The sequence below is a fragment of the Halichoerus grypus genome, chromosome 3 (genome assembly GCF_964656455.1).
Source record: "Halichoerus grypus chromosome 3, mHalGry1.hap1.1, whole genome shotgun sequence".
NCBI lineage: Eukaryota > Metazoa > Chordata > Mammalia > Carnivora > Phocidae > Halichoerus > Halichoerus grypus.
In genome coordinates this window covers 41,095,587-41,122,051 of record NC_135714.1, presented here as the reverse complement: position 1 = coordinate 41,122,051, position 26,465 = coordinate 41,095,587, and the positions used below count along the sequence as shown (strand labels likewise).

General features: G+C 43.7%; 1 protein-coding gene across 3 annotated transcripts in view; it reads left to right on the top strand.

The window, feature by feature from the left end:
* The window catches only part of USP46 (ubiquitin specific peptidase 46), a 54,859-nt gene that overhangs the window by 8,229 nt on the left and 20,165 nt on the right, over positions 1-26,465 (top strand). For all 3 annotated transcript variants that reach the window (XM_036093042.2, XM_036093040.2, XM_036093039.2), the window contains 3 exons: positions 13,957-14,037; positions 16,964-17,177; positions 18,585-18,814. In XM_036093042.2, coding sequence (XP_035948935.1) covers positions 13,957-14,037; positions 16,964-17,177; positions 18,585-18,814 — 525 coding nt within the window. The remainder of the gene's footprint in view (positions 1-13,956; positions 14,038-16,963; positions 17,178-18,584; positions 18,815-26,465) is intronic.

The following is a 26,465-nucleotide window of genomic DNA, read 5'->3' as shown; positions in this document are numbered from 1 at the left end:
GGTTTCCTTCAGTTTGCTCAAAGCATAAAGCTATTGTTAAAAGAGATTGAACAGATTTAGGGAAAGCTACTAATAAATTCAGGTAGTTTACAGATTCACTGAACACCATGAAGGGCAGCAAACTGACATCTGAGAATCACTGGTTTGTTGGAATTCTGCTTTCATTTTGACCTGCTGTCTACATTTAGTGGGCATTTTGGGAGGAGTGGGATGGGGTGGGGGAGGTTGGGCAAGAGCGGAGGCAAAATTTACCTTTGGTGTGGTTCTGACTGCAGGTGCTGGAAAGGGGGGTTCCCTTCTCACTGGTTTGTGGTAGGGGGAGGAATGGGGCTAGAGAGAGGCCCACAGCTCTCTCCCACTCAGCTCCGCACTGTAGCAGATGATAGGACGGTAGGGAGGCTCTCTGATTTATTTCTCAAGTCAGACTCTTCTTAAAGTGTGGGGGGATGTGCTCCAAATAGTTATTGGGTATTACTGATCTCCCGTAGGCATAATCCGATTTATTCAGGACAGACCAGGCCTGTGATCAACCCCAGGTTAAGCCACCAAAGGACACTGCCATTTAAATGCAGCATTTCAGGGTGCTTTATCTATTGGGGTACTGCCCTATCCACCTGCGAGAGGCAGCATGGTATACAGAGAGGAGGGCAAATAAAAACAAAAAAGTGACATTCAGAACTCATGTGTATTGTATGCTGCAGTTTCTTTTATTCCCAACCTTCACTCTTGTCTTCTATTCCTGCATCTTTGAACCACTTGAATGTAGTAGTAGTTTTCCTTAGATCTGTTCAACTTCTTTTAATTTGGTCTCATTTTGTGCTAAGACATCTGTGAAATAATGGGTTTGATGAGCTAGTTGTATGCTTTTCTAATGCATATCAAAAACATAATTGCTATAGATGCAAATATCAAATCATTATGTTGTACACCTGAAACTAATATAATGCTGTGTGTCAATTATACCTCCACAAAAAAAAACACATAATTGCTGGAGTTAAAAGTGTTCATACTTGCGCCACCTAAGATGATCTCACCTCCCTCTGGGATTCGTGGTTATAGCTTGGGGGAGACACTGGCTCAGATAAGAGGTTCTTTATGGTGGTTCAAATAACTGGCTATTTTAGAGGAACACTTTTTTTTTTTTTTTTTTAAGTAATCTGTGTCCACCGTGGGTCTCGAACTCATGACCCCAAGATCAAGTGTCGCATGCTCTACCAACTGAGCCTGCCAGGCGCCCCTGGAGGAACACTGTTAAACTGGTTTGTAGATTGCAGGTTGGTCAGCTTCCTTGGGAGGCAGGTTAGCCTGTGGAGGAGATCTGGTTGGACGTTCCACACTGCTGTTGGTTGGGTGTGAGAGTTGCCATTGTTCCCACTCTCAGAGACTCTGCTTGTCACCCATAACATGGGGATGACAAGAGAACCTCCCTCCCTGGGGCATTGTGGGGCTGAAATGGAATCATTAATGTCTGGTGCTTAGCCCAGGGCCTGACCCTTTTACTACTATTTTCTTCTAGTGCCCCTGGTTTTTCCACTAGCCCTGGAGTCCAAACGATGTAGTGGAAAGTGCCCTGGTATCCAAGGTCTCGGGTTCCAATGATGACCCTGCCACTTTGTCACTTTCCAGACATCGGGCAGGTGATTTAGGCCTCTCTGGGTCTGAGATGTTAAGAAGGATTCCTGCTGGTGAGCAGGGGTGAGAGAGGAGCACCACATTGCAATCTAGCCCAGCTTCCGATCAGAGACAAGACTAGGGTGGGGCAAGCCCAGAGGGAACAAAAGGAGGAAGAAGCTGTGATTTCCGACTGAAATGTTGATGGTAGACAGAGTGCTGATGGTGTGTGTGGCAAAACTTTTGTAATCATCAGCAGGATACAATGTTTTTCCCTTTCCTGATAATGAGGGCACATCATGTAGTCAAAGACTTTTCCACCATCTAATAGGCATCTAACAAACTCTTGTATTACCTGGCGTACAGTTTGGTGTTCCTAGCTGAGATATATGTGAAGTAGCCAAGTTCAGTTTCTTTCTTTCCTTTTTTTTTTTTTTAAGATTTTATTTACGTATTTGAGAGAGAGAGAGAGAGAGCGTGAGCACGCACACGCCTGCACAGGTGGAGGAAGGGGCGGAGGGAGAAGCAGACTCCCTACTCAGCAGGCACTGAGCAGGGAGCCCCATGCAGGGCTCGATCCTAGGACCCTGGGGTCATGACCTGAGCCAAAGGCAGACGCTTAACCAACTGAGCCACCCAGGCGGCCCTAAGCTCAGTTTGTTTAAAAAAAATTAAAGTTTTAAAAAAAGATAATATGAGTTCACGTGGTAGGAATTTCCAATTGTACAAAAAGATAAAATATTGACAATATATGCACCATCCGATTCTTGTCTCTGGCATGGTTACTATTCACAGTTTCTTCTGCTTCCATTCAGAGGTATCTTATGTGTGTACAAACAGATATGTTTATTTCTCTCATAATTTTTAAAAACACAGATAGTACTTTTAGCATATGCTGATCTATCCTGATCTGCCCCTTGCTTTTTGTGCCTGGGAGGTGGGCGGGTGCTAGTCTGTGAAGAGCATCCTCATTTTTTTTTAATGGCTTGCAGAGTATTCAGTTGCTTGAATGTACTGCATTCACTTAACCAGGCCCCCCCAGTGGGCATAAAGGTAGTTTTCCAGTCTTTGGTTTTTACAAACAAGGCTATAGGGAACATATGTCTATATGTTCGTATATCATTTTGCGTGTGTGGGAATATAGCTCTCGGCTCACTTCTTTTTTTTTTTTTTTTAAAGATTTTATTTATTTTTCAACAGAGAGAGAGACAGTGAGAGAGGGAACACAAGCAGGGAGAGCGGGAGAGGGAGAAGCAGGCTTCCCACTGAGCAGGGAGCCTGATGTGGGGCTCAATCCCAGGACCCTGGGATCATGACCTGAGCCGAAGGCAGACGCTAACGACTGAGCCACCCTGGCGCCCGCTCTCGGCTCACTTCTTAGAAATGGATTTGCATTTGTAACTTTGATGGATTTTGCCAAATTGCCCTCCACCAGCAATATGTGCGACTCTTGTTACCCACAGCCTTGCCAAAGCAGTGTGCTCTCCAGAAACCTTGTGGTCTTTGCCAGTCAAGGGGAAAATGGTGTCCTAGTATATTTTTAGTTTGCATTTCTCTTGTTAGAAGTGAGCTTGAGCTATTCACACGTTCAGGAAAACAAGCTCAATTTCATTTAACTGTTTTGTTGTTGGCAATTATTTTCCGGGTCTGTAGGGAAGGACCAGTTTTACTTTTCAATCCGTCACAGACTGGTATTTTTGTAAAATACAATAAAAAAGAATTATTAGCAAACTGGAGTTAAAAACTCCAAAGATACATAAGCACACAAACCCCTATTTTTATGATTAAACTTGACAGATACAAAATTACTCTATCCATTCATCTTACCTGTTCTTAGTTTCTGAACTTAGCTCATGGCAGTATTAATACCTTAAGTAATATTACTGTAAAGAACTCCTTACTCATCTCTTTTCTCCCTCCCGTTGCCACCCTGTTTGGGGATGAGAGAAGAGAGCGCAGAATTTTATATTTTCTATTTCACAGTCAGTACTGGATGCTTTCATTCCATAGGGTGAAATATGTCTGATGATGCAGGACTGATCTAGAGGGCAGGGGTGCGACGCAGACCCTTTGGGCTACACTAACCTTCCGTTCTCCCATGCTGTGAGGTGGGATGCCGTTATCCTGGCATTGATGAAGACCTCGAGCTTGAATTACTAGAGGGGGTTGGGTGGGTGGAGAATGCTGAAAATCCCTCTATTAGTCCAATTTGCAGAGTTGTCCTCTTTGACCCGGGGCTTTGCCAGGATCCCGTGCCACACCATGCTGCTTTTCTGGGAAGCGATTTGATGGGAGGGGTTTCCTGGGTAAAGTGGGAGCTTAAGAGACCTCATAAACAAGGCGGCATTCTTGGTGGCTTTGCAGAACGTTGGATTGGGAAGGAGTTTTTGCTTCTAGCGCAGAGTTCAGTGACTGTGGGTGAAATTGCCTTTTTCTCCCCCTTCAGCCAGAAGATAGACACAGACCAGGATCTTTTGTTCTGCTTTTGAGTTGAAATTTTCTCTTTGCATGAGGACTTTGTTACGCTGTCGCTAGGCATGTGGAGAGCTGTTTTACAAACCAGTCTCTAGCTGCTTTTTAATGTCCCTTCCTGTGATGACTTGGGACCATTATGTATCCCAGGGTCATCTTTCTTCAGTAGCAGACGTTTTTGTTTCTGTTATGATCATTAAATGAAGTCATGTTGAGATTTTTTTTTCGTTTAGTTCTCCCTACTCAGTATCCTATAAGGCATGGAAATGACATGCTACCGTGGTGCAGAATGGAAATGTACTTTAACTGCCTTCTTGTGGATGACAGCCCCCGGGGAAAGCCTGGAGAGGCCCGGGAGGTGGATGAGCGCTCTTACACCAGGAGTTGGGGTTGCAGTGTGATGGTATTTAGATCATGGGTTCACAACAGACCTCTGCTTTGTATGAACACCTGACCTTGGCAAGTTCCTTAACCCCCTTTAACCTCATTTCCCTTAGCTATGAAATGGGGCTGGTGAGTCTCCAGGAGTGATTTTTTCTGGAGGGAGAGTTTTGTTTAGTGTTGCTCACTGGGACTGGGTGACCTGTCTGCTGTCTGAGCAGGACGGGCATCCGTAGCCACCTTGGGATATCGCACACCCAGTGCTTAGGTGATGAGGTGTTGTGTGACTGGGAGCCAGAGAGCACACTCTCAGAAGCAGCTCTGGCTCTCTGCCTAGTCCCTGGATCTGCAGCTCAGGAATTACTAAAAATATGAACGAAAAGATCATCTCCCCTGACTGGTGATCAGGAGTCTGGGCTGTGAATCCGAATGGCCTACATTTGAGTCCTGTCCCTGCCTTTATAGGCTGAGCGAATGTGAGCAGTTTCCCTCCATTTCTTCCTGAGTAGCACGGGGATAATGAGTGTCATCTGGCTTGGGCTAGTGGACGAGATGAAGTGAATATATAGACACGACGTCTCTGAATGAGTGGCACATACCACTTACCCTTCCCCCCATTTGCCAAATTTATTCAATTAGCAAATTTGTGTAAGTAAGAGCAGGGGAGAGAGGCAGAGGGAGAAGCAGGCTACCCCCTGAGCAGGGAGCTGATGCGGGGCTTGATCCCAGGACCCTGGGATCATGACCTGAGCCGAAGGCAGATGCTTAACCAACTGAGCCACCCAGATGCCCTCGTTTCTATTTTTGATGCTGTTTTCTCTTTTTGCCTTGTTAAAACTTAATATTATTTTCTTTTCCTACTTGGCTAAAGGTTCACAGAGCTTAAAACCATCTGGGGGGAAAAATCCATTTTCCTATTGACTACATCCTGAGTTTTTCCTGACTTCCAACCTCAATTTTTACATTTCCTTTAAACAGGTAGCAGTGTCCTGTAGAGATTTTACAGAAAAGGACTGGTGTGCTGTTCACTGTGGCTATTTCAAGGGGTGCTTTGGAGTTAGGGGTTTTCCTGTACAGCTTTGTGACCTCTTCGGGTTTTCAATTTCTGCCATTCTGGGGTTCCCAGGGAACTCTGCCTCCTGGAGAGTCAGTATGGTGTAGTGGTCGGGAGCATAGTGGTGTGAGTTCAAACCCAGTTCCACCACTTGGCTGTGTGAACTTGGATAAAGTTACTTACCATCTTTTGGTCCCAGTCATCTTATCTTTAAAATGGGGACAATAAGGGGCGCCTGGGTGGCTCAGTCGTTAAGCGTCTGCCTTCGGCTCGGGTCATGATCCCAGAGTCCTGGGATCGAGCCCCGCATCGGGCTCCCTGCTCCGCGGGAAGCCTGCTTCTCCCTTTCCCACTCCCCCTGCTTGTGTTCCCTCTCTCACTGTGTCTCTCTCTGTCAAATAAATAAAATCTTTAAAAATAAATAAATAAATAAAAATAAATAAATAAATAAAATGGGGACAATAATGGCATTCACCTCATAGAGTTAAATTGTGAGATGAGGATTAAAGGAGTAAAATACACATCACGTCCTTGCGGCAGTGACTGGACATAGTAAGGATGATTTGTGTTATTTATCGTTATCATTACTAATTACCGCTGGGGGACCAGTGGCCGCAACTCTTCCTTAACTATCCTTGAATTCTGGCAAATGGCTCCTGACTCATCCTGAGATCTTGGGCTGCATCACCTCATTTTTGTTTCACTCTCTCTGTAAGGCTGTAGAAATGACCCTTAATCATCAGAAGTCAGGGAATACTAGTCCTTGTGAAAACTAGTTCTTTATATACATTTGTACTTTGTAAACTTAACTTGATAAGTAGAATGGCCTTTTGAACATAGACCTAAAAATGTGTTTTCAGCAACAACATTCACTTTGCCTGTCATATATTTTAATATAATTAATGACTTGTCCTCTGTGTACTTAGGAATCCTTACATGTCGTTTTTGGCCTTTTTTGTGTGTGTCCCTTCTTTGTACAAACTTGAAAGAGAGCCTGCCTATCCTAGGATGCGAAAAAATGGGCTGTCCTGAGGTTATCTTGGGCAAGGAGGCTTACTTCTCTTGGCCTTGGCTTTTTTTGTCTGTGAAGTGGGTCTTGCTGATCTCCAGGGTGCTTCCTGGTCTCTCTGTTTTTTTGTTCAGGCACTCCCATATTATGGCAATATTCTCATCGGCTTTTATAGACCTTGCAGTGCTGGTGTTCTGATTATATCATCCTCTGGAGCAAGATTCTATGTCCTTTTTATCCGCCCATGGAAGAAATTCTAATATGCTTTCCTTATAAACTGCTTTTAAAATCACTTTAAAAAGAAATGCCTTTCTCTCTCCATCTGAGGCATTTATGATTCATCCTTCCCGGTTGTTGTTGTTTATTTGGTGATTTTTGTAGCCCCCCTCGGCAGTCACAGAATTGCTCTCAGAAGGGCTTTGAAGAGCTAACATTACAGTCTTCTTGTTGGAACTTGTCCCAGCCCAGATTCTATTTTTAATAAAGTGTGGCACATTGTTTTTCAAAGGTTACCAAATTTTTTACTGATGGAAATAAGATCTTTGTGTTTCCATACCTCCAGACCCTGTGATTTACCACCACAGATCAGTTTTTTTGTTCGGCATCTGGCCTCCCACTTTGCCTTTTGTGCTTCTGTGTGAGGTGCGAGCAGGAGTGTGGGCTCCAGGGTTGGTAGTCGATACCATGCAATTTACATAGTGCTGATGACGTTCCCGGTTTTGCTTGATTCTCCCGGCACCCTCTGAGCAGTAGGTTGGCCGGAGACCAGCTACCCTCCCCTCTCGGCCAGGAAACCAAGGACAAGAGAGGGGAGTGACCAAAACCAAAGGCAAATTCCTACTGGGAGGAAGAAAATGGCCAAATACAGTCTGCATTACGTGCTGAGGGCTTTAGATAGCTGGTCTGCAGAATATTAGTTTGCTAATTTTTATTAAACTTTTTGTATGACAAAAATAATATATGCTCAGAGTAAAACATGTAAATAGTTGGGAAGAGAACATGAAAAGCCCCTTGGTGACCTCCTCATCTCCCAGCCCCGCTCCTAGACCCTGGTGATAGCGCTAATGTTAATAATTTCTCCGGTACTCTGGAAGGGGCTTCCACTAGCGTGGAGGCGGGGAACGCAGGCAGGCCAGGTCTGCTGTGTCCACACGTGGGCCTCAGGTACAAGCGCTGGGCACAGAGCAGGGCTCAGTGTCCGGTGATTAAATGAATGACATTTCCAGTATTGGCCTGCATAGTGACACTCTCTCGCATGTTTTAACTTATTACTGTATCTTGGACAGACTTTCATAGCAGTACTTGTGTGGCAACTTTACTATTTTTTTTTTTTTAAGATTTATTTATTTGAGAGAGAGAGCGCGTGCACACACGTGAGGGAGGGAGAGAGAGAATCTGAAGCAGATTGTGAACTCAGGGCAGAGCCCGATGTGGGGCTTGATCCCACAACCTCAAGATCATGACCTGAGCTGAAACCAAGAGTTGGATGCTTAACCGACTGAGCCACCCAGGTGCCCCGCAACTTTACTTTTTTAAATAGCTGCATGGTATTCCATCATATGGGTTACTATAACTTTTTAACCAGTTCAAGTTGTTTTTAACTTGTTTCTGTTACAAACCTTGCCATGAGGACCCTCTGAGACATTGACTGCTGGTTGTTCCCTCAGTATCCATTTTCCATTTCTATTTTTTTTTAAAGATTTTATTTCTTTATTAGAGAGAGAGAGAACAGCAGGGGGAGCAGCAGAGGGAGAGGGAGAAGCAGACTCCCCGCTAAGCAGGGAGCCCGACGCGGGGCTGGATCCCAGGACCCCGAGATCATGAACTGAGCCGAAGGCAGACGCTTAACAACTGAGCCCGCCCCCCCACCGCAGGCGCCCCTCCATTTTCCATTTCTAATGCTAGTCATAGCTGCTTAGGTGAAGACCACACTTGCCAGGCTCCCTTGCATCCAGGTGTGGATGCTGTACCGGTGCCCCGGGTGGGAGGCGGGGGTGATGTGGTTGAAGTTTCCTATTGCTCCTGTAAGAATTTACCACGCTCTTAGTAGCTTCCAATGACACATTTATTCTTTTAGAGCTCCAGAGGTCAAAAGTCCTAAAATTAAGGCGTCAGCTAGGCTGCATACCTTCCAGAGGCTCGGGGGGGGGGGGGGGGGGGAGAGATGCATTCCTTTGCCTTTTCCAGTTTCTGAGGCTGCCTATGTTCCACAGCCCACAGCCCTTCCTCCATCTTCACATCCCCCCTCGGAACTCTGCTTCTCTTGACTCGTCTCCTCACCCACTCTTGCCTCTTGCCTCCTTCCTCTGTGGACCCTTGTGGTTACACCGGGCCCACCCAGATAATCCAGGGTCATCTCCTCATCTCCAGATCCTTAAATTAATCACACCTGCACAGTCCTGTTTGCCATGTAAGGTCACAGATTCACAGGCTCCAGGGATTAGGGTGCGGACATCTCTGAGGGGCCAATATCCTTTCTGCACCAGACACTCCCGGAGCCTGGGGGTGGTCAGTGAGGAATTCCCTGAGAAGAATGATGGGGTACAGCCAGGTGAAGAAACTGGGGAAGAGCCTTCAGGTAGTGGGTGGGATGGAATTTGAGGTGTGCTGAGATGTGTGAGGAACAGAACGAAGGCCGTTGTGACAGGCCAAGTAGTGGGTGGCAAGAGGTGACTGTGGAGACAGCAGGGGGAGTCGCTGGTGGTTTTAGAGTAGATTTGTATTTACAAAGAATACTTGTTCTGCCGCGTTAACAGCTGACTTGTGTTGATCTGTTGACGTGGGGTTAGAGGTGGGCACATGGGTGTTGGAGGCCGCTTAGGACGCTGTCATAATTCAGGTGAGAGATGCCAGTGGCCTGGCCTTGCTGGTGATGACAGGAGATTAAAGAGAAGTGAATGGCCCTGAGAGATTGAAGGAGAGTGAACCCAAAGACATAGTGGTGGGTGGATCGGGCAAGACCCCAGGCTAGATCTAGTGTTGGCCAGCAGGGAGGCCGCATTGTCATTTACTCTGTGGGGGAAACACCAGGAAAGGGTTGGATTTAGGGGGAAGGAGAAGGGAATGCTCTAGTTTGGAGTAGACTGATTTTGAAGGCCTGTGAGACAGGCCATTGGAAACGTCAATACTCATCCAGTCTGAATGAGCTCAGAAGTAAGTTTTCTGGGATGAAGATGAAGTTGGAAATGGTAGCTGCTGCTTGAGGCCCCATGAGTGGTTATCGCCTGCACCCTAGAGGGGCACAGAGAAGAGGGATGAGGGCCTCAGTGCCTGGAGAGGCCAGCAGCTCAATGTGCACCCTGGAGTTGGCGGTGTTTGGCGCGCATCAGGGATGAAGCGGGGGTAGAATCCAGACGAGGGATGTGGAGGTGAGGAAAGAGCCAAGTCTTAAAGAGTATTATGGACAATCTCTAACAAACTGTGTTAGTTTCCTATTGCTGCTCTAACAAATTACCATTAACTCAGTGCCTTAAACAATCCAGCTTTCTCATTTCATGGTTCTGGAGTCAGAGATGTGAAGTGGGCCTCCCTGAGCTAACATGTAGGCAGTACGGGCTCTGTTCTTCCGGAGGCTCTAGCAGAGACTGTGTCGTGCCTTTTTCAGTTTCTAGAGGTTGCCTGTGTCCCTTGGCTCCTGGCCCCCTTCCTTCATCTTCAAAATTAGCAAAGGCTGGTTAAGTCCTTCACACATGGCATCACTCTGATCTATCATTCTGCTTCTGTTTCCCACTTTCAAGGATGCCTGTGATAACATTGGGTCCACCAAGAGAATCCAGGACAGTCCCCCTATTTTAATGTCAGCTGATTGGCAAATTAATCCCATCTACAACCTGAATTTCCCTTTGCCATGTAAGGTAATGTAATCACAAGTTCTGGGGATGAGGACGTGGACATCTTTGGAAGACCATTGCTCTGCCTATACACATACGTGTTGAAGTATAAACAGAATGGTATAAGGAGCCCCATATACCCAGCACTCAGCTTCAACAACGCACTGTGTCCCCATTTCTCCCCACCTCACCACTGGGTTATTTTTTTTTAAGATTTTATTTATTTATTTGAGAGAGAGAGAGACAGCATGTGTGCACACAAGAGAGGGTACAAGCAGGGTGGAGGGGCAGAGGGAGAGAGAGAGAGAAGCAGGCTCCCCGCTGAGCAGGGCTCGATCCGAGGACCCTGGGATCATGACCTGAGCTGAAGGCAGACACTTAACCAGCTGAGCCATTCAGGTGCCCCTTGCCACTGGATTATTTAAAACAAATCTTAGAAGTTACCTGACTCATCTATAGTTGTTTCAGAATAGAGAGTTCTTTAAAGAAGTTGAGCTATGATGGGACGAGAACATGGGGGGATGTCACCGGGGGAGAGATGTGGGAGAGTGTGCACGCTTGTATTTTTAGTGGGAGAGGCACCGAGGCATGCTAAATTCTTCACTTTGACATTCAGAGCACTGGGCCAAAATGACATGATGTCAACAGCTGCCGCGAGCCTTCAGGACAGGCATGTTCAATTCTGATGAGAAGGATCTAACCGTAGAGGAGACATTGGCTTGGACAAGAGAGAGATCTCCTTCATTAACAGAGGGACATAGGTTGGAAGGTTTGGGAGTGAAATTAAGGGTGTTCCTCTCTACTGGTTTAATTTAGTTCAATTAAAAAAAATTTTTCCCCATTGAATCACAAAGGAGATCTAGGGGGTGTGGAAGTTTTGATGATCTCTGGGAAAGTTGGAAATAGTCGTCGTGGCATGGAGAATGAGTGCCCTGAAGAGACATTGTTGGAAGCAGGACACGTTCGGGTCCACTTTGGTGAATTCGGGTGAATCCAGTCAACTTGGCTGTGTGACTTCCACTAGCATTGCACATCTGTGTGGATGTATGTGTTCAGAGAAGGTGGACAGTTTGGTTCCTACTGGGTTTGTTTTTTGCTAGGTGGTGTGCCCAAAGGACAAGGTTAGGGTTGTTTGTAAGAGCAGTACAAATCATGATCCCTAGACTCTAAGCTGAATAAGAAACAAGAGGAGTAAGAGGCTCTGGGGAGTAAATGGAGCCATGGTGCTGGGATGCTTCAGGAAGCCAGCAGGCAGAGCTGAGCCTGGATCGACTTCAGGGCAGTGAGCAGATCCAGAGTACATCTTTGGGAGTGAGGCGCCAGAGTGGCATGGACTAAAAGACAGCTGGAGAACAGGACATCCAGTTACTGAGAGAGCAGGCTGTGGGAATGCTCCTCCACATGGGAATGGAGACCACCCCAGATGATGGCAGGAGATGGCAGATAAAGGTGGGTCTTCCATGAGTGGAGGTCAGCCAAGCAGAGGAGACAGGAAGGGCCTTGCAAGCGCTATGAGGCATGGGCCTCAGAAGGGCAGGTGTTTTGACCAGTTATTTCTCTTAAACATTGCCCTCTGTATGAGTGATCACTTCCCCAACTCCCCCTCCAGTGGGAAAGTAGTAAGATAGGTAGAACAAAGCAGACTCGATCCAAGAATTCCTGAATAGCAAAAATCATGGATTAACTTGAATATGTGGCTACCTCATAAAGAGAGATTTAATGAGCTCTGTCTCTATGTGCTGTACTTTTATATCTGACGTTCCTCCTGGGCTCGAAGCCATGTATTCTAATGTTGCTTCAGATACGGCTGTGGGTATATTTAATATGCATTATTTATATTGATTTATGATTGAGATGTAGCTTTTTTGAAAGTTTTTAGTGATTTTGTCTATACCATAAAATCCTGCTATAATATGGTATTATTTAAAAGATTCAGCGTTGTATATGGGGTTGCATTATTGTGAAAGGTGATGAAATACACACACACGAAAAGTGAAACTGTTGAACGCACAGATGACCACTGAACTCAAAGTCTCACATGACAGGAAAAGGAATTCAGCTTGGTGGGCCGTATAATGGACCTAGAAGACACGGGAAAACAGGATATTCTGACAAGGGGATGGAATTGCCATTTCTGCTGCAGTTCTGTTTGCTTAAAATTGGGTTATTTTGTATTTAACATTTTCTTGTTGACAAGTGACCATTTTGACTGATTCTCGGCCCACCTTTTGGCCATTTCTTCCTGTGAGAGGAGATGCTAATTATATGAATCAAGAATAAGTAGCAGCAACAGATTTATTTTTTATAAAACATAACAGTGTCTCTTCCTTTCTATAATGCATATCCCCCCATCTTTGAGATTCTGTGAACTGAGCCTTCTGTGATAGCCTGAGGACATGAGAAGCTGTAGAATGATGGTAGAGCCACGGGAAGATGTGGAGCCTGACTGCCCCCCCCCCAAACTACCTTGTTGGACTGCACTTTGGTCACTTTTCCTCATCCCAGCAGACTCATCTAGGCCTTTGGGGAGCAGTGGTGATCGGTGTGGTATTGCTCTGGCCACTTGGCCCTTAGCAGTTTGTTCGGTATGGTTGCTGTGCCTGGCATTTGTTAAGACCATGGGCTCCCAGCTGTGACTCCTGGGTTCAAGGCCTAGCTCTGCCACTTACTGACCACTTACTGACCGTGGTCCTTGGGCAGATTTTTAACTGTCGTAAACCTTATGTTACCTGTAGGATTGTTGTGAGAATAAATAGCACAATCCCTGGCACACAGTAGGACTACCCAGTAACTTCCCACCATCTAGTTGGAGCGTTAAACTTGGCTTCACGTGACTTACCAATTGGATGTATTTGGGAAGTGTTGGGTTTTAAAGTGTATTGCTCCCTTATTCACCGTATTCCCTGGACATTTCACTTTCCCAGGTAAGGCTTTTCCCTGACCACCCCATTTAAAGCTTCAGCTGTCTACCTGCCACCCCACCCCCATGCCTCTCCTCACCCCTCCTCCCTGAGGTCCACACCCTCATTTCCTCCTTTATTTTTCATCACTGCACTTACTGCTTTCCAGTATACTGTCTGGCGTATTTGCTTTTTCTTTCCAGCTGTCTTCATCCACTAAAATACAAGCTCCATGAAAGTGGGCTTCCTTGTCTGTTTTGTTCACTGTTACATTGTCAGTGCCTAGAACAATGCCTGGCACATAGTGGGTGCACAATAAATCTTCATCAGAATGAAGAAATTGACTTCAAGAGTGGTGATATGAATCTTTATACCACTAAGTATTATAAAAACTGCTGAGCTTAAACATGTTTTATTCACAGGTTCTTAATGACAGTTTGCTTATTTGCCCATCTCAAACCAACTTTCCTAGTAGAAGATAATCAAAGCCAAGTAGAACAGGTTTGAAGGGATGATTAAGTTGGATGAGGAGAAGAATAAGGCTGACATTATTAATTCATTTACTGATTTACTTCTGACACCTTTTTTCCTAGCATGAACATCATCAACCACCATGAGGACCGGGGTATCAATAGTGGACTGTCTTAAGAGTCTGTTGTCCATTTTACCTACAGCAGAACTTTTATTTTTCTCTTTTAGGGCACCAATGCCTCTGCTCTGGAAAAAGACATTGGTCCAGAGCAGTTTCCAATCAATGAACACTACTTTGGATTGGTCAACGTAAGTATTCAAAAATGTATTATTTTTATCAAATGTTTTAGAGTACTGAAGCTACTCCATGGCAATTTTCCTTATGACCAATTTTTAAATAATTGTTCATGTGCCTTAGTTCCTAGGAATGGTAAATGTTGGGGAGGGAGAAGATTAGTCCAGTTTTTGAACATGTCAGTTGTCCTGGAAAAAAAGGTTTAATTTCTGCACTGTTGGGTCGGATTCTCACTTCCCCATCTCTGCTTACGAGATTTCCTTTGTACACATAACTTTTGGCACTATTTTATTAGACTTTATGGCCAAATCTGCTTGTATCATCTGGACGAGCTCCTTAGGCAGTCTTTGTTTCAATATGCATCAGTACAACCAGAATTTTAAAAGTGTTACCAACTCATCGGCAGTAACTGTTCAACAATATAACCTGACAGTGGCACTTAAAACAGGGGCAGGTTGTTGGGGGGAAGCCGGGACCAGTGGATCTCAGACTTCCTTGGCCTCCTCTTATCGGTGCCCAGCACTGGCTCCCTTGTGTGTGGCCACACTTAGTAGGCTCTGCTTCCTTGGTAAGCTGATTATGACTCGGTAGTAAGTGTTACCCGCACCCCTTGTGAGCGTTCTTCCTTGCCTGATCCTTTCCTCTGGCCTGGAGGTTTGCCACACACCAGGTGTTAACTCGTAAAGTACCCGGTTTTCTGAACAGCTGCTCTGAGCAGAATCTGTCCGCACCCAAGTGTAACAGGTAGTAATTGCCACTGGGGAAGCTAGACATAACTCTCAGCGAGTGAATGCTACTTGTGGCTGATGGAAAGAACGTTGGCTTTAAAGGAATACAGACCTAAGTCCGAGTTGTGCCCAGCTGTTTACTAGCTGTGTAATCTCGAGCAAGTCACTTGGCCTCTCTGAGCCTCCATGTCCCCATCTGTAAAATGGAGACCATACAACATCTATCTCTTGGGTTATAGTGAAGGATCAGTGAGAGCTCCTATTGAAGATCCTGACGTGAGGCTGAGGCACATTGTGGACACTCAGTGAATGTTAGTTCCTTTTCTTTCCCAGGAGTCATCCCCTGGATCGGGGCCAAGCATTACTAAAGGGTGTCTAGGTAAAGGTGGAGGCACTGAGTCAAAGGGAAAAGGATGTAAGGAGGAAGTCTGAAGCACTAGAATATAGGGCATTGTGTTGGCAAAATACTGACTTCTAATTTTAATAGCTTTTTTAGCCATTATGCACAGGCCTCTGCTTAGCCCTATGAAGATAGTTACTCAAGTTGTGAGAAATTCTGCCTTAGCAGAAAACACAAATGGGGAAAAAAAGAATTAAAGCCGTTTCCTAGTTTGTGGAAGCGTTGTGAGATTAAATTTATTAATAGCTTCATTTATGTTCACTTCGAATGGTAATTCATGAAAGTTCCAGCTTCTCTTTAAAAAGAGGTTTGTCTCCTATTACATAATTGTGTCAAAGTAGATTAAAACATGTAAAAATAGGAAATGTTCTATCTTAGCATACGTAGAAATGTCCCATTAAGTATGGCAGAGCATCTGTCTCACTCTTGGGAAAATGACACACAAGCCAACAACCAGTTTTGAGAAGATGTTCATATTCTATTTTAATCTTACACAGCGTTTTGAAATCTGTGTTATTAATCTTGTGATTTCTTTAAATTGTTTCCTTTTCGTTTTCCTGTGTGTGGAAAATTCTAAAGGGATAGTGATAGTCTCGACGGTGTTCTTCCACAGAGTTGATGTCACGGTCTGTCGAAAACCAATGACATGATGGCATTTTCCTCTTTAATCATCATCTCAGTAGCCATGGTTTTTGTGAGGAACAAAATATTATGGTGTGAGTCCTCATGTGATTATGTAGGAGACCAGGAACTGAGTGCTGTTGTGTTGGGACGCTTGCCATCTTGGCAGAAACCAGACTGAGGGTGACTTAGGAGTTTGAGGGGAAGAAGCTGGTGGGATGACCTAGGGAGGCACCTCTTTGCCTCTGTCACTCTGGAGTAAGTGACGACATGCGTTCTGAAGCAGTGCGCAGGGGCACCAGAATCTTGAACAGGAAAAACTAAAACCAGTGCCCGTGTAGTTAAGGCTGTTTCACCTGAGCAAATGGTTCCTAGTTCCTGGATTTCTTTCTGATTTCGATTTTTATTTTCTGTCATTGGAGTTTCCATTTGTTGCAACGTGGCCTCTCTTATTTAGACAGCTACTTTCCTGGGTCGCCATATTATGTCCATTTTTCTCCTCTCTCTCTCTCTCTTTTTTTAAAGATTTTATTTATTTGTCAGAGAGCGCACAAGCAGGGGGAGTGGCAGCCAGAGGGAGAGGGAGAAGCAGACTCCCCACTGAGCAGGGAGCCCAACACAGGGCTTGATACCAGGACCCCAGGATCATGACCTGAGCTGAAGGCAGACGCCTAGCTGACTGAGCCACCCAGGCGTCCCTCTTTTTTTTTTTTTAAGCACCAGAAGGTCTCCTTAGATTTTATTTTATTATTATTTTTTTAAAGATTTTATTTATTTATTTGACAGAGAGAGACACAGTGAGAGAGGGAACACAAACAGGGGGAGTGGGAGAAGCAGGCTTCCCACCAAGCAGGGAGCCCGATGCGGGGCTCGATCCCAGGACCCTGGGATCATGACCTGAGCCGAAGGCAGACACTAAACGACTGAGCCACCCAGGCGCCCCAGATTTTTTTTTTTTTTAATCAAGTCTCAGTACTTATCATTTTAGGGACTTTTATGGGCCAGAGAGACCCCAGGCTGATGTAAACTTGTATTCGTTTCCCTGTTGCTCAGATAGTCCCTGGTGTTGCGAGGGGTTTACTAGTCTCTAGCATGGTGAGCAGGACGCTGCTACTGGGAAATCTGGGCTGGTTCCTGGAGGCTGGACTGCTCCAGACCACGAACTGAAGCATCCCTGTTGTCCCTTGGCAGTTCGGGAACACGTGCTACTGTAACTCGGTGCTGCAGGCGTTGTACTTCTGCCGGCCGTTCCGGGAGAATGTGCTGGCGTACAAGGCCCAGCAAAAAAAGAAGGAAAACTTACTGACGTGCCTGGCAGACCTCTTCCATAGCATCGCCACGCAGAAGAAGAAGGTTGGCGTGATCCCACCAAAGAAGTTCATTTCGCGGCTGAGAAAAGAGAACGGTGAGTAATGTGTTTAAGGGTCCAAAATACGAATTCATAGTTCTGTGGATCCTCCAAATGAATCTCCCCTCTTTCTTTTTTTTTTTTTTTTTTTTTAAAGGGAAAAGAGTCTGGCCAACTATTTGAAAATCACTTTTTTGTTTTTTTAAAGAAGATGTAATTCTTTTCTATCCCGTAAACTTAAGGCTGGATAAAAAACATGGTTATAAATTCAGATTTATCTTTCCATTTTGGAATGGTCTTTTTATTTGCTCCACATTGGGAGGAGTTTTTCCTGGGTAGGACCATTGTGAGAGAGAAATTGCCCAAGGCAGCCTTCTAAGCAGAACGCTGATTGGAATAAATAGGTTGGTACAATAATTGAATAAAATAGTACTCTTAAAATCTTGTCATAAGTGATTAAAGTAAATGTATATTGTCTAATCAGAGCTCTTGCTATTTTAAAAATAATACCTCTGACTTTTGCCTAAGACAATTGAAGGATATTGATATGTTTATATTATAAAAATGACCTGCTGTCACCTGATTTTTTTTTTTTTTTTCATTTCTGGTTTTTCTATCTTCTTTTTCGGGAAAAGTTGTAGTAGAGACTAGGTTATTCCAGAAGCTTTGCATTGGTAATTTCTACTACTAGAAATAGTTGATATGGCAACTTGTGTTTATCCTAGATTTCAGCCTTACTCCAACAGACTTGCACAGTTAATCAGATGTTTGTTTTATAAAGTCTCATTTAATTTGATTGCTGTCTTTTAAAGTTGTTGTAGTTTATACGTACCAGAATAAAAATAATCTGAGGAGGAAGCAGAGCACTCCCGAGTCTTGTCGCGAACATGATTAATAATGAAGTTTCACAGCTGCATTCATCTCTTGATTGTTTGTCCTTATGGCAGGGAACAGCAGTAGGCTTCTGGAATCATTTGTATTTGGTTTCAGAACACCATCAGATAGATACATGTATCCCCCATCTGCCATATGTGTTTCATTTAAGCTGCTTCCAGTCTGGTCCACGGTCTAATATGATCTTTGGGAAAAGGAGAATGACATCTAGATAAACTGCAAAATGAATAATTGATCATTGGCGGTCACGTCATATTAAATACTGACATTTGTCACAGAACTTATGAAATAATTTCTGGGGTTTTCTGTAAAATAAAAATTTGGTAGTGTTTTACATACGTGATGATTTCAGGGAGATAGGGGAAGTGTAGTTCTTGGGTGGTAGAGAAAAGGATAATGAACAAAAATTCTTCTAAAATTTACCCATTAAAGTTGCAAAATAGAGATGAATATATGTGATACCTGTCCCGTTGACATTTCAATATAAAAATTGAAGTGTGCACGTAAAATTAAGCATTTTGTTTGCTTTTCAAGAACCGGAGATTGAAATAATGACCTTCTCTTTTCCAGATCTCTTTGATAACTACATGCAGCAGGATGCTCACGAGTTTTTAAATTATTTGCTAAACACTATTGCGGACATCCTGCAGGAAGAGAAAAAACAGGAAAAACAAAACGGAAAATTAAAAAATGGCAACATGAATGAACCTGCAGAGAATAATAAACCAGAACTCACCTGGGTCCATGAGATTTTTCAGGGAACGCTGACCAATGAGACTCGATGCTTGAACTGTGAAACCGTAAGCATTGAGAGGTTTTCATGTAATTTGTGCGTGTTTTTACAGGCTCTGTTGTGCATGAGTGCACTGTGGTCTGCAGCACCTAGCAGTTGTCTGCCATATATGCAGACAATTCTATTGATGTATATGAGCCCCGGGGCAAACTTTTGGAAGCGTGTCTCCATCCAAGATGTCTCAGCTGGCTAAAGCAGACGGATGAGGGAAAATCTCAAAAACTGGATTCCTTTGCGTCGTGGGCGTATTTGAGGGTCCACCAATTGCACTGTTAACCTGGACCTCCACTAGTTATCTTGAAAAGATTTTGCTCATGCAGAGGTCCCCATGTGAGACTTAGAATAGACCATCTCCCCAGCTTAAAGGAATCAGCTGTGGGTTGGTGCACTTGAAGTTGGAAGTCAGGCTTGGCTTTGGATTCTGCTGCAGTTCACTGGGTGTTGGGGCGAGTCCCCTCCAGGGCTGTTGCCAGGGCGGGGGGGGCTCATGTGTTTGGATGATTCCCGCACACAGTAGGCACTTACCATAGTTGGATGCGAAGACACAGTCTCCGGAGCATGACTCGGGATGTCACGTCTGCTTGGTGTATCTGATTTAACTCTGTAAGGGGCCTCATCACTTGGTGGTTAAAAGCCCAGCTTTAGAGCCAGGCTGCTGAGCTGGTATGCTGGTTCTGCCATGCCGTAGTTATGGGACCCTGGGCATGTTATTCCACCTCTCTCTCTTCACTCTCCTCATCTGTAAGTGGGGTACAATGAGAGCACCTGTGTCATGGAGTCGCTTGGGAGGATGAAATGAGTTAACAGCTGGAAAGCACACAGAACCATGCTTGGCACGTAGTAGATACGCAGTAAGTGTCAGCCATTATTATTTACTATAACTGCTAACAACACAGCAAGTCTCTGAGCTCATTAGCAGTCTCTCAGTTTCTTCACGTCATAAGAAAAATTCTGTAGGTCTGTGCATTTTCTGGAGGAGAGCGAGAGTACCTCTCATTAGGTTCTGCAAAGGAACTAGGACCCAGAAATGATTAAGAAATGTGAATTTAAGTGGGAGGCTCTTTGTTTTTTGGCAGTCTTTCTCCTGTCCTTTTGAACAGTTTTTGAATCAACATTCTGATTTGTTCATTGTAGAAACAACTAGAAAACATAGCTAGGCAAAAAGAGAGTAAAAGTTACTAGTGATCTCCCCACCCAGAGATGATAAATTTGTAACATTTTCTAAAAATTGTGATCACATTTGCCCAGAGAGAACCACTTGAACATTTTGAAATATATCCTGCCAAAACATTTTCTACACATACTTTTCTATCTAGAGATCTTTCCTCCCTCCCTTTTTCCTTCTGTCCCTTTATATTTTATATTCCAGTAAAATCCAAATGAATACAGAAGTAGAAGAGTAGAGTAAATCCCATATGGGTATTACTATGATTGTTAACACATCGGCCCATCTTGATCATTTCTTGTTTCGTGCCTCCTCCCCCACCCTTGCCAACCTGGTCATTTTTAAGCAAATCTCAGATGACTTATCATTTCATTTATAGTTTCTTCATCACTTTGTTACATATTTCTAAAAGGTGAGACATCATTTTTTTTTTTAAACAAAAGTACCGTACCATTATCACACCTAAAAATAATTCTTTTAAACCATTATTCACTTAGTGTTCAGGTTTCTCTGATTATGTCATACTTTTTTTTTTAGCAGTTAATTCACATAAGGATCTAAACATCATCCACACACTGCCTTTAAGCCAGTTATGTCTCAGTCTATAAGTTACCACCCACCGCTCCCCCTCCCTTCCTTTTTTTTTTTTTTTGCAAGTTAGTTATTGAAGAAATCATGGTTGTCCTGTAGAATTTCCCACATTCTGGAAGCATCCTGTGGTGTTAACAGGTACAATAAAATGGCAGTATGTTTCTATCATCCTGCTCTGTCTATTTAACCCTCCTATTTTATATTCCTTTTTCTTTCTTGCCTTCTTTTGTATCAAATATTTTTCTTCTTTTTCTTTTTTTTTTTTTTTTTTGCATCTATTGGATTGTTAGTTTCAAAGTCTCTTAGAAGTTACTCTAGAGACTACAATATACATCTTTGCCATAGTTGATTTTTTACCACTTTCCCAACATTGCTAGAACTTGTGGAATATTTCATCTCCTTTTCCTTTTGTGTTACTGTTTTGTGATGAATTCATGACTTTTAACATTTCACGTGTTTTAAATCCATTGCAGTTTTTTATTCTTCTTGATACTGAATGTATTTTTAGAATAACTTCACACCCTCTTAAACATCAAAATCATGGCTATATTGTAAATATTATAATTTGCAGATTTGTAGTCTTTTTGTTTTCTTCCCTCTTTTTAATAAGGGACTTTTCCTTGGCGCCATCCTCACCTTACCTCTTGTATCAGTTCTGTCATCCAGTTCTGTCTGTCGTATCTCTTTTTCATCCTCTACTTCTCTCAGTGCCCACTGCTCACACCCTGGCTCAGGGCCCCCCCTCAGCTCTTGACTGGCAGGCTCAGCTAAATTGCAGTAACTCTTACTGGATTTTCTGCCCTTTCTCTTGCCTCCTCCATGTTCCTGTCCTGTCCAACTAATAGCAATCTGTCTGTTCTTTGAATGTTTAGTAGAACTTGCAACTTATTTTTGTATCCCTAAAGTGCATCATTCAGTTTGGCTTGTCTTTTGTCTCTATATGAATGAAATAACACAATATGTATTCTATGTGCTGTGTTTTGGTTTTGCTTTTTTGTTGAGAATCATTTGTGTTGTTACATGATACTTTCATTCATTTTCATTGCCATGTGGTATTCCATGCATGAATATGTGATAGTTCATTAGTTTATTTCACTGTTGGTGGAAATTGGGTCGTTTCCAGTTTGGGGCAGCTATGACCAATGCTGCTATGAACATTCCCATACATATAATCAAGTGTACATAAATCTCTCTATATATTTTTTTCTCTATATATTTTTAGGTCCTATGGTATGCTTATCAGAAAATATCAAATCCCCAAAGTGGTTGTCCCATTTTACACATCCAGTGTATGATCATTCTCATTTCTCCACATTGTTGTCTATACCTAGTATTCTTAGATGGCTTCACTTTGGGTAATATAGTGGCTGTGTAGCTGAGTATTATTTTATTCCATAAACACCTCCCCCTGCCTCAGCCTGCTGTGTAAAGGCAAGGATACTGAGGATGATACAGTGAGAACCTTGCCTTTCTGGAACTTTCACACGGAAGACAGACATTAATAAAATGAATAATGAGTTTTGTCATTACGATTGTAAAATGCTATGAAGGAGGAGTACAGAGTACCCTATGAGCTTATGATACAGGAACCGGAAGAGTGGGGTGGCGCATTTCTGTGGTTAGCCAGGAAACCTGCAGCAGACGGTGTAGCTGGGCTGGTCCTTTTGGTTATCTTTGAAATTACCACGGTTACTAAGTCCATCCTGTGGAATACTCAGTAGGAGTTTTCAGGAAGGCTCAGATGATAGGCTTAGTCACATTTGTAGTTTCTTTTTTTTTTAAGATTTTATTTATTTATTTGAGAGAGAGAGAATGAGAGAGAGCGAGCACATGAGAGGGGGGAGGGTCAGAGGGAGAAGCAGACTCCCTGCCGAGCAGGGAGCCCGATGCGGGACTCGATCCAGGGACTCCATCCAGGGACTCCAGGATCATGACCTGAGCCGAAGGCAGTCGCTTAACCAACTGAGCCACCCAGGCGCCCCACATTTGTAGTTTCTTTTTTTTAATCTATGAACAGGTTATTCGATCCCAACAAATGCAAATAATGCACCCTCAAATATTTGTATGGCAGAAACTATCACCTAGCCTGTTACTTTCCTAGAGGGTTACCATTAGATGTGATGCCTGTGCCCAGAGATTCCCTTCAAAACTTCTGGGTGATGGTGGGGCGCCTGGGTGGCTCAGTCGGCTAAGCGTCTGCCTTTGGCTCAGGTCATGATCCCAGGGTCCTGGGATAGAGCCCCGCACTGGGCTCCCTGCTCAGTGCGGAGCCTGCTTCTCCCTCTCCTTCTGCTGCTCCCCCCTGCTTGTGCTCTCTTGCCCTCTGTCAAATAAAATAAATGTTTAAAAAAAAAAAAAACTTCTGGGTGATGCCATAGTTTGTTGTAATGGGATTCCAACCATTATACTTGGTTTGTTGAAGTAAGAGCAAATGTATGAGTCTGTCTTTTTGGAGGATGGCACACTCTGAAAAACCTGTATTTTTTAATTTTTGTTTTTAAGATTTTATTTGAGAGAGAGCACGAGCAGGGGGAGACGGAGAAGCAGACTCTCCGCTGAGTAGGGAGCCCATTCTGGGGCTCTGTCCCAGGACGCCGGGATCATGACCTGAGCTGAAGGCAGATGCTTAACCAACTGAGCCACCCGGGGGGCCCCTGTATTTTTTATTTCTTAAAGTGATTAGACTTGAGGCAGGAGTTTTCTCTGGAGTTACTTAGGTAATCAGCTCCATTTCTTAGATCCTTTAACTGGATGGGATCCTAGGAGTCATCCAATCCTTCCCTGCCAGTGCCCGCGTCCCTTCTGTGACATCCTAGCCAGTTGGTCACCAGCATCTGCTGGCGTCTGGCCGGAGATGGGGAACTCAATCTCTCTGGGCGATGCATTCCATTTTTAGAAAGCTCTAATTGTTAGAAAAGCCCTCTACTTTCTAAGAAAATACATAGCCTGCAGGCTGTTTTTGAGGACTTAGTGTAAAAGAAGACCTAACATTTAAGTTTTCCTTCACCGGATCAGAAACATGGGGCCCCCTTTGAGTAATGTCCTTGGCCCAAGGCAGGCAGCCTTTAGATGGTGCTTCAGTCACAGTTGTGCAGTCTCACAGTGGGATTCAGCTCGACTTGGTCCTGAGCTGCACATTAGCCCCTGGACGAGCAGGGGGCCTTGCTGTTGTCGCCACCCCGCCCGCCACTGCCTCCAATTGTGCAAAACTCTTTGTGCCAGCCTTCACGCTTTCAGAAAAACATAATTTTTTTTTTTCTTGGTCTCGCCCTTTGTAAATGTTGCTTGTGATTGCAGTGCAAATGTCAACTGAGAGATTTATGGAGACGAACAGTTTCACTCTGCAATACCCTTGGAGAGACTATTTTAAGGGGGTAATTCAGTGCACACTTTCCCATGTAACCTTGATCAAGGCACCTCAGAGTTGCGGCATGGGGATTTTCCAGCCTAGCCTCAGTGCTCCTTTGGCTGTTCTTCGCTTGGTTCATAAGATTTGCGGGGCCACTTGGAGCTTAATTTTGTTGTTGTTGTTCTTAATTTCCCCCCTTTCCATTTAAGCTGAGTTTTTGCTTTGCAAACCTGTGGTTTTTAGTGCTTCCCAGGGGCTTTAAGGCACATTTATATCTGTCACTGGAGCCAAAAGGTTGTCTAAAGAACTGCTTTATTAAGTACCAATTGCACGGCTCCTCCTTGCTTCATTTGCAGAGTTAAAATTGATTCAGTAGAGCTTCTGAGCCCTTTGCAGAGGAGGAGCAGGGATGGGTGATGTGGCCAGGTGAGATCACTGAGCCGTGATTCTGAGTCCCTCAGGTGAGCTGTCGTTAACCACCTTCCCTAAGCCCACTGCTCTGTCGCTGCTCTAAGACAGCACATTTTCAGTTCCTGGCTGATCACCGTGGAACAGCACCTGGCCACCTTTTCTACTAAGCCAAGGAAAGGAGTCCGGGGATTCAAAGCACATTTGAATATGATGTTAATTACTCAGGACCTTCGGAAAGCTCATGATTTATATGTATGCCCCACATATTAATTTGTCCTACTCGTTGATTTGTAATTAATTAAAAAGAAGAGCAGGTAGAGTCACTTAATTTTCCTAGCTACCTTTTAAGCTAGTTTTTGGGGAACTCCATGCCCAGAACTGGGGAGAAGAAAGAATAAGATGTAGCCTGTGCTTGCTGAGAGTATTGGAGTCTTAGTGACATATATGTTTCCTTGGAGACAAGCTGTATTTTCACTTAGACCAGAATGAGATCCTTGTGTGTGGGAAGAAAACGATTTCATTATCTGGCAGCTTTCTGGGGAGACAGGCAAAAAAGAAAAGAAAAGAAAAAAAAATTGCTTGATCACCCATTGCTTTTGACTGTATCAGTCTGAGTCAGGGGGAGAGAAAAATCCTAATGGAAGGGTTTAGAGCCTTGTGTTCAAATCCCTCAAGGGGTTGATCTACCTGAGCAGTGTTTTCTCACATTCTAAATTCTGGAAGCAGTTTACATTGGGAATTGGGGAAGTTACAGTAACTTTTTTCATGTAGTTAATTAGGTTTGTACCTTTCTCCCCTCCCTAAAATAACTAAAAAGAGAACAGATTTGTGTCCAGCAGGAGACAATGTTTCTTTGTCTTTGCACCCTTCGAGTAAAAGCTTTCGTAGAATGTGATCCTCCCTCTCTAAGTTATATATGATTTCAGTTGGCTCTGATCCTTTTATTTTCTCCTAGAAAAGAACCATTTAAGTTTAAAAAGTTTTACTAATTAAAAAATATAATACCTATGGATTATTTTTTACAAATCAGACACGGGAATGTATAAAAAGAAAATCATTTATAATTCTGCTATCCAGATGCCACCATTGGCTATTAGAAATTTTTCTATTTGTTCAGTTATATAATATTCATGCATTTAGTAAATATTTATTGGGTCCCCACTAAATGCTGGAAATTATTTTACGTACTAGGGATATAGCATTTAAAACAAACAGAAAAGGTAGTCCCTGCCCTTTTGTTTACTAAATATACACATTGAAAGCTATGTTTCCCTTTAAGCACCGCTTTAGCTGCATCCCACAAATACTGATTTTTCTTTGTCAGTAGTTCAAAATATTTTCTAATTTGTCTTGTGCTTTTTTCCTTGTGACCCATGTATTACTTAGAAGTATGTTGTTTAACTTGCAATTGTTTAGGATTTTCCTAGATACCTTAATTTTATTGACTTCAGATTTAATTCTGTGTGGTTAGGGAATATATTCTATATTATCTCAGTCTTTTAAAATTTACTGTGATGTGTTTCGTATCCTAACACATGGTTTATCCCAGTAAATGTACTTTAAAACAAGGTCTCTCAACCTTGGAACTATTACTATTTTAAGTCAGATAATTCTTGGGGCGCCTGGGTGGCTCAGTCGTTAGGCGTCTGCTTTCGGCTCAGGTCATGATCCCAGGGTCCTGGGATCGAGCCCCCCATCGGGCTCCCTGCTCAGCGGGAAGCCTGCTTCTCCCTCTCCCACTCCCCCTGCTTGTGTTCCCTCTCTCTCTGTGTCTCTCTCTGTCAAATAAATAAACAAAATCTTTAAAAAATAACAAATAAAAAAAATAAAGTCAGATAAGTCTTTGTTGTGGGGTGCTGCCCCGTGCATCAGAGGATGTTTAGCCGCATCTAGCGTACCTACTAGATGCCAGTAGCAGCCCCCAGGAGGTGACACCAAAAATGTGTCCAGACGTTGCCAAATGTCCCTTGGAAGGAAAAGTTTCCTTTGCTGAGAACCACTGGATTGAACAGAATATATATTTTGTAGTTATATAGAGTTCTTCAGATTTTCTGTGTTTTTCTTGATTTCCCCCCTAGTCTTTCTATTAGTTGCTGAGAAAGGGGGCTTAAAATACCTAACTATGATTGTGAGGGGAACGCC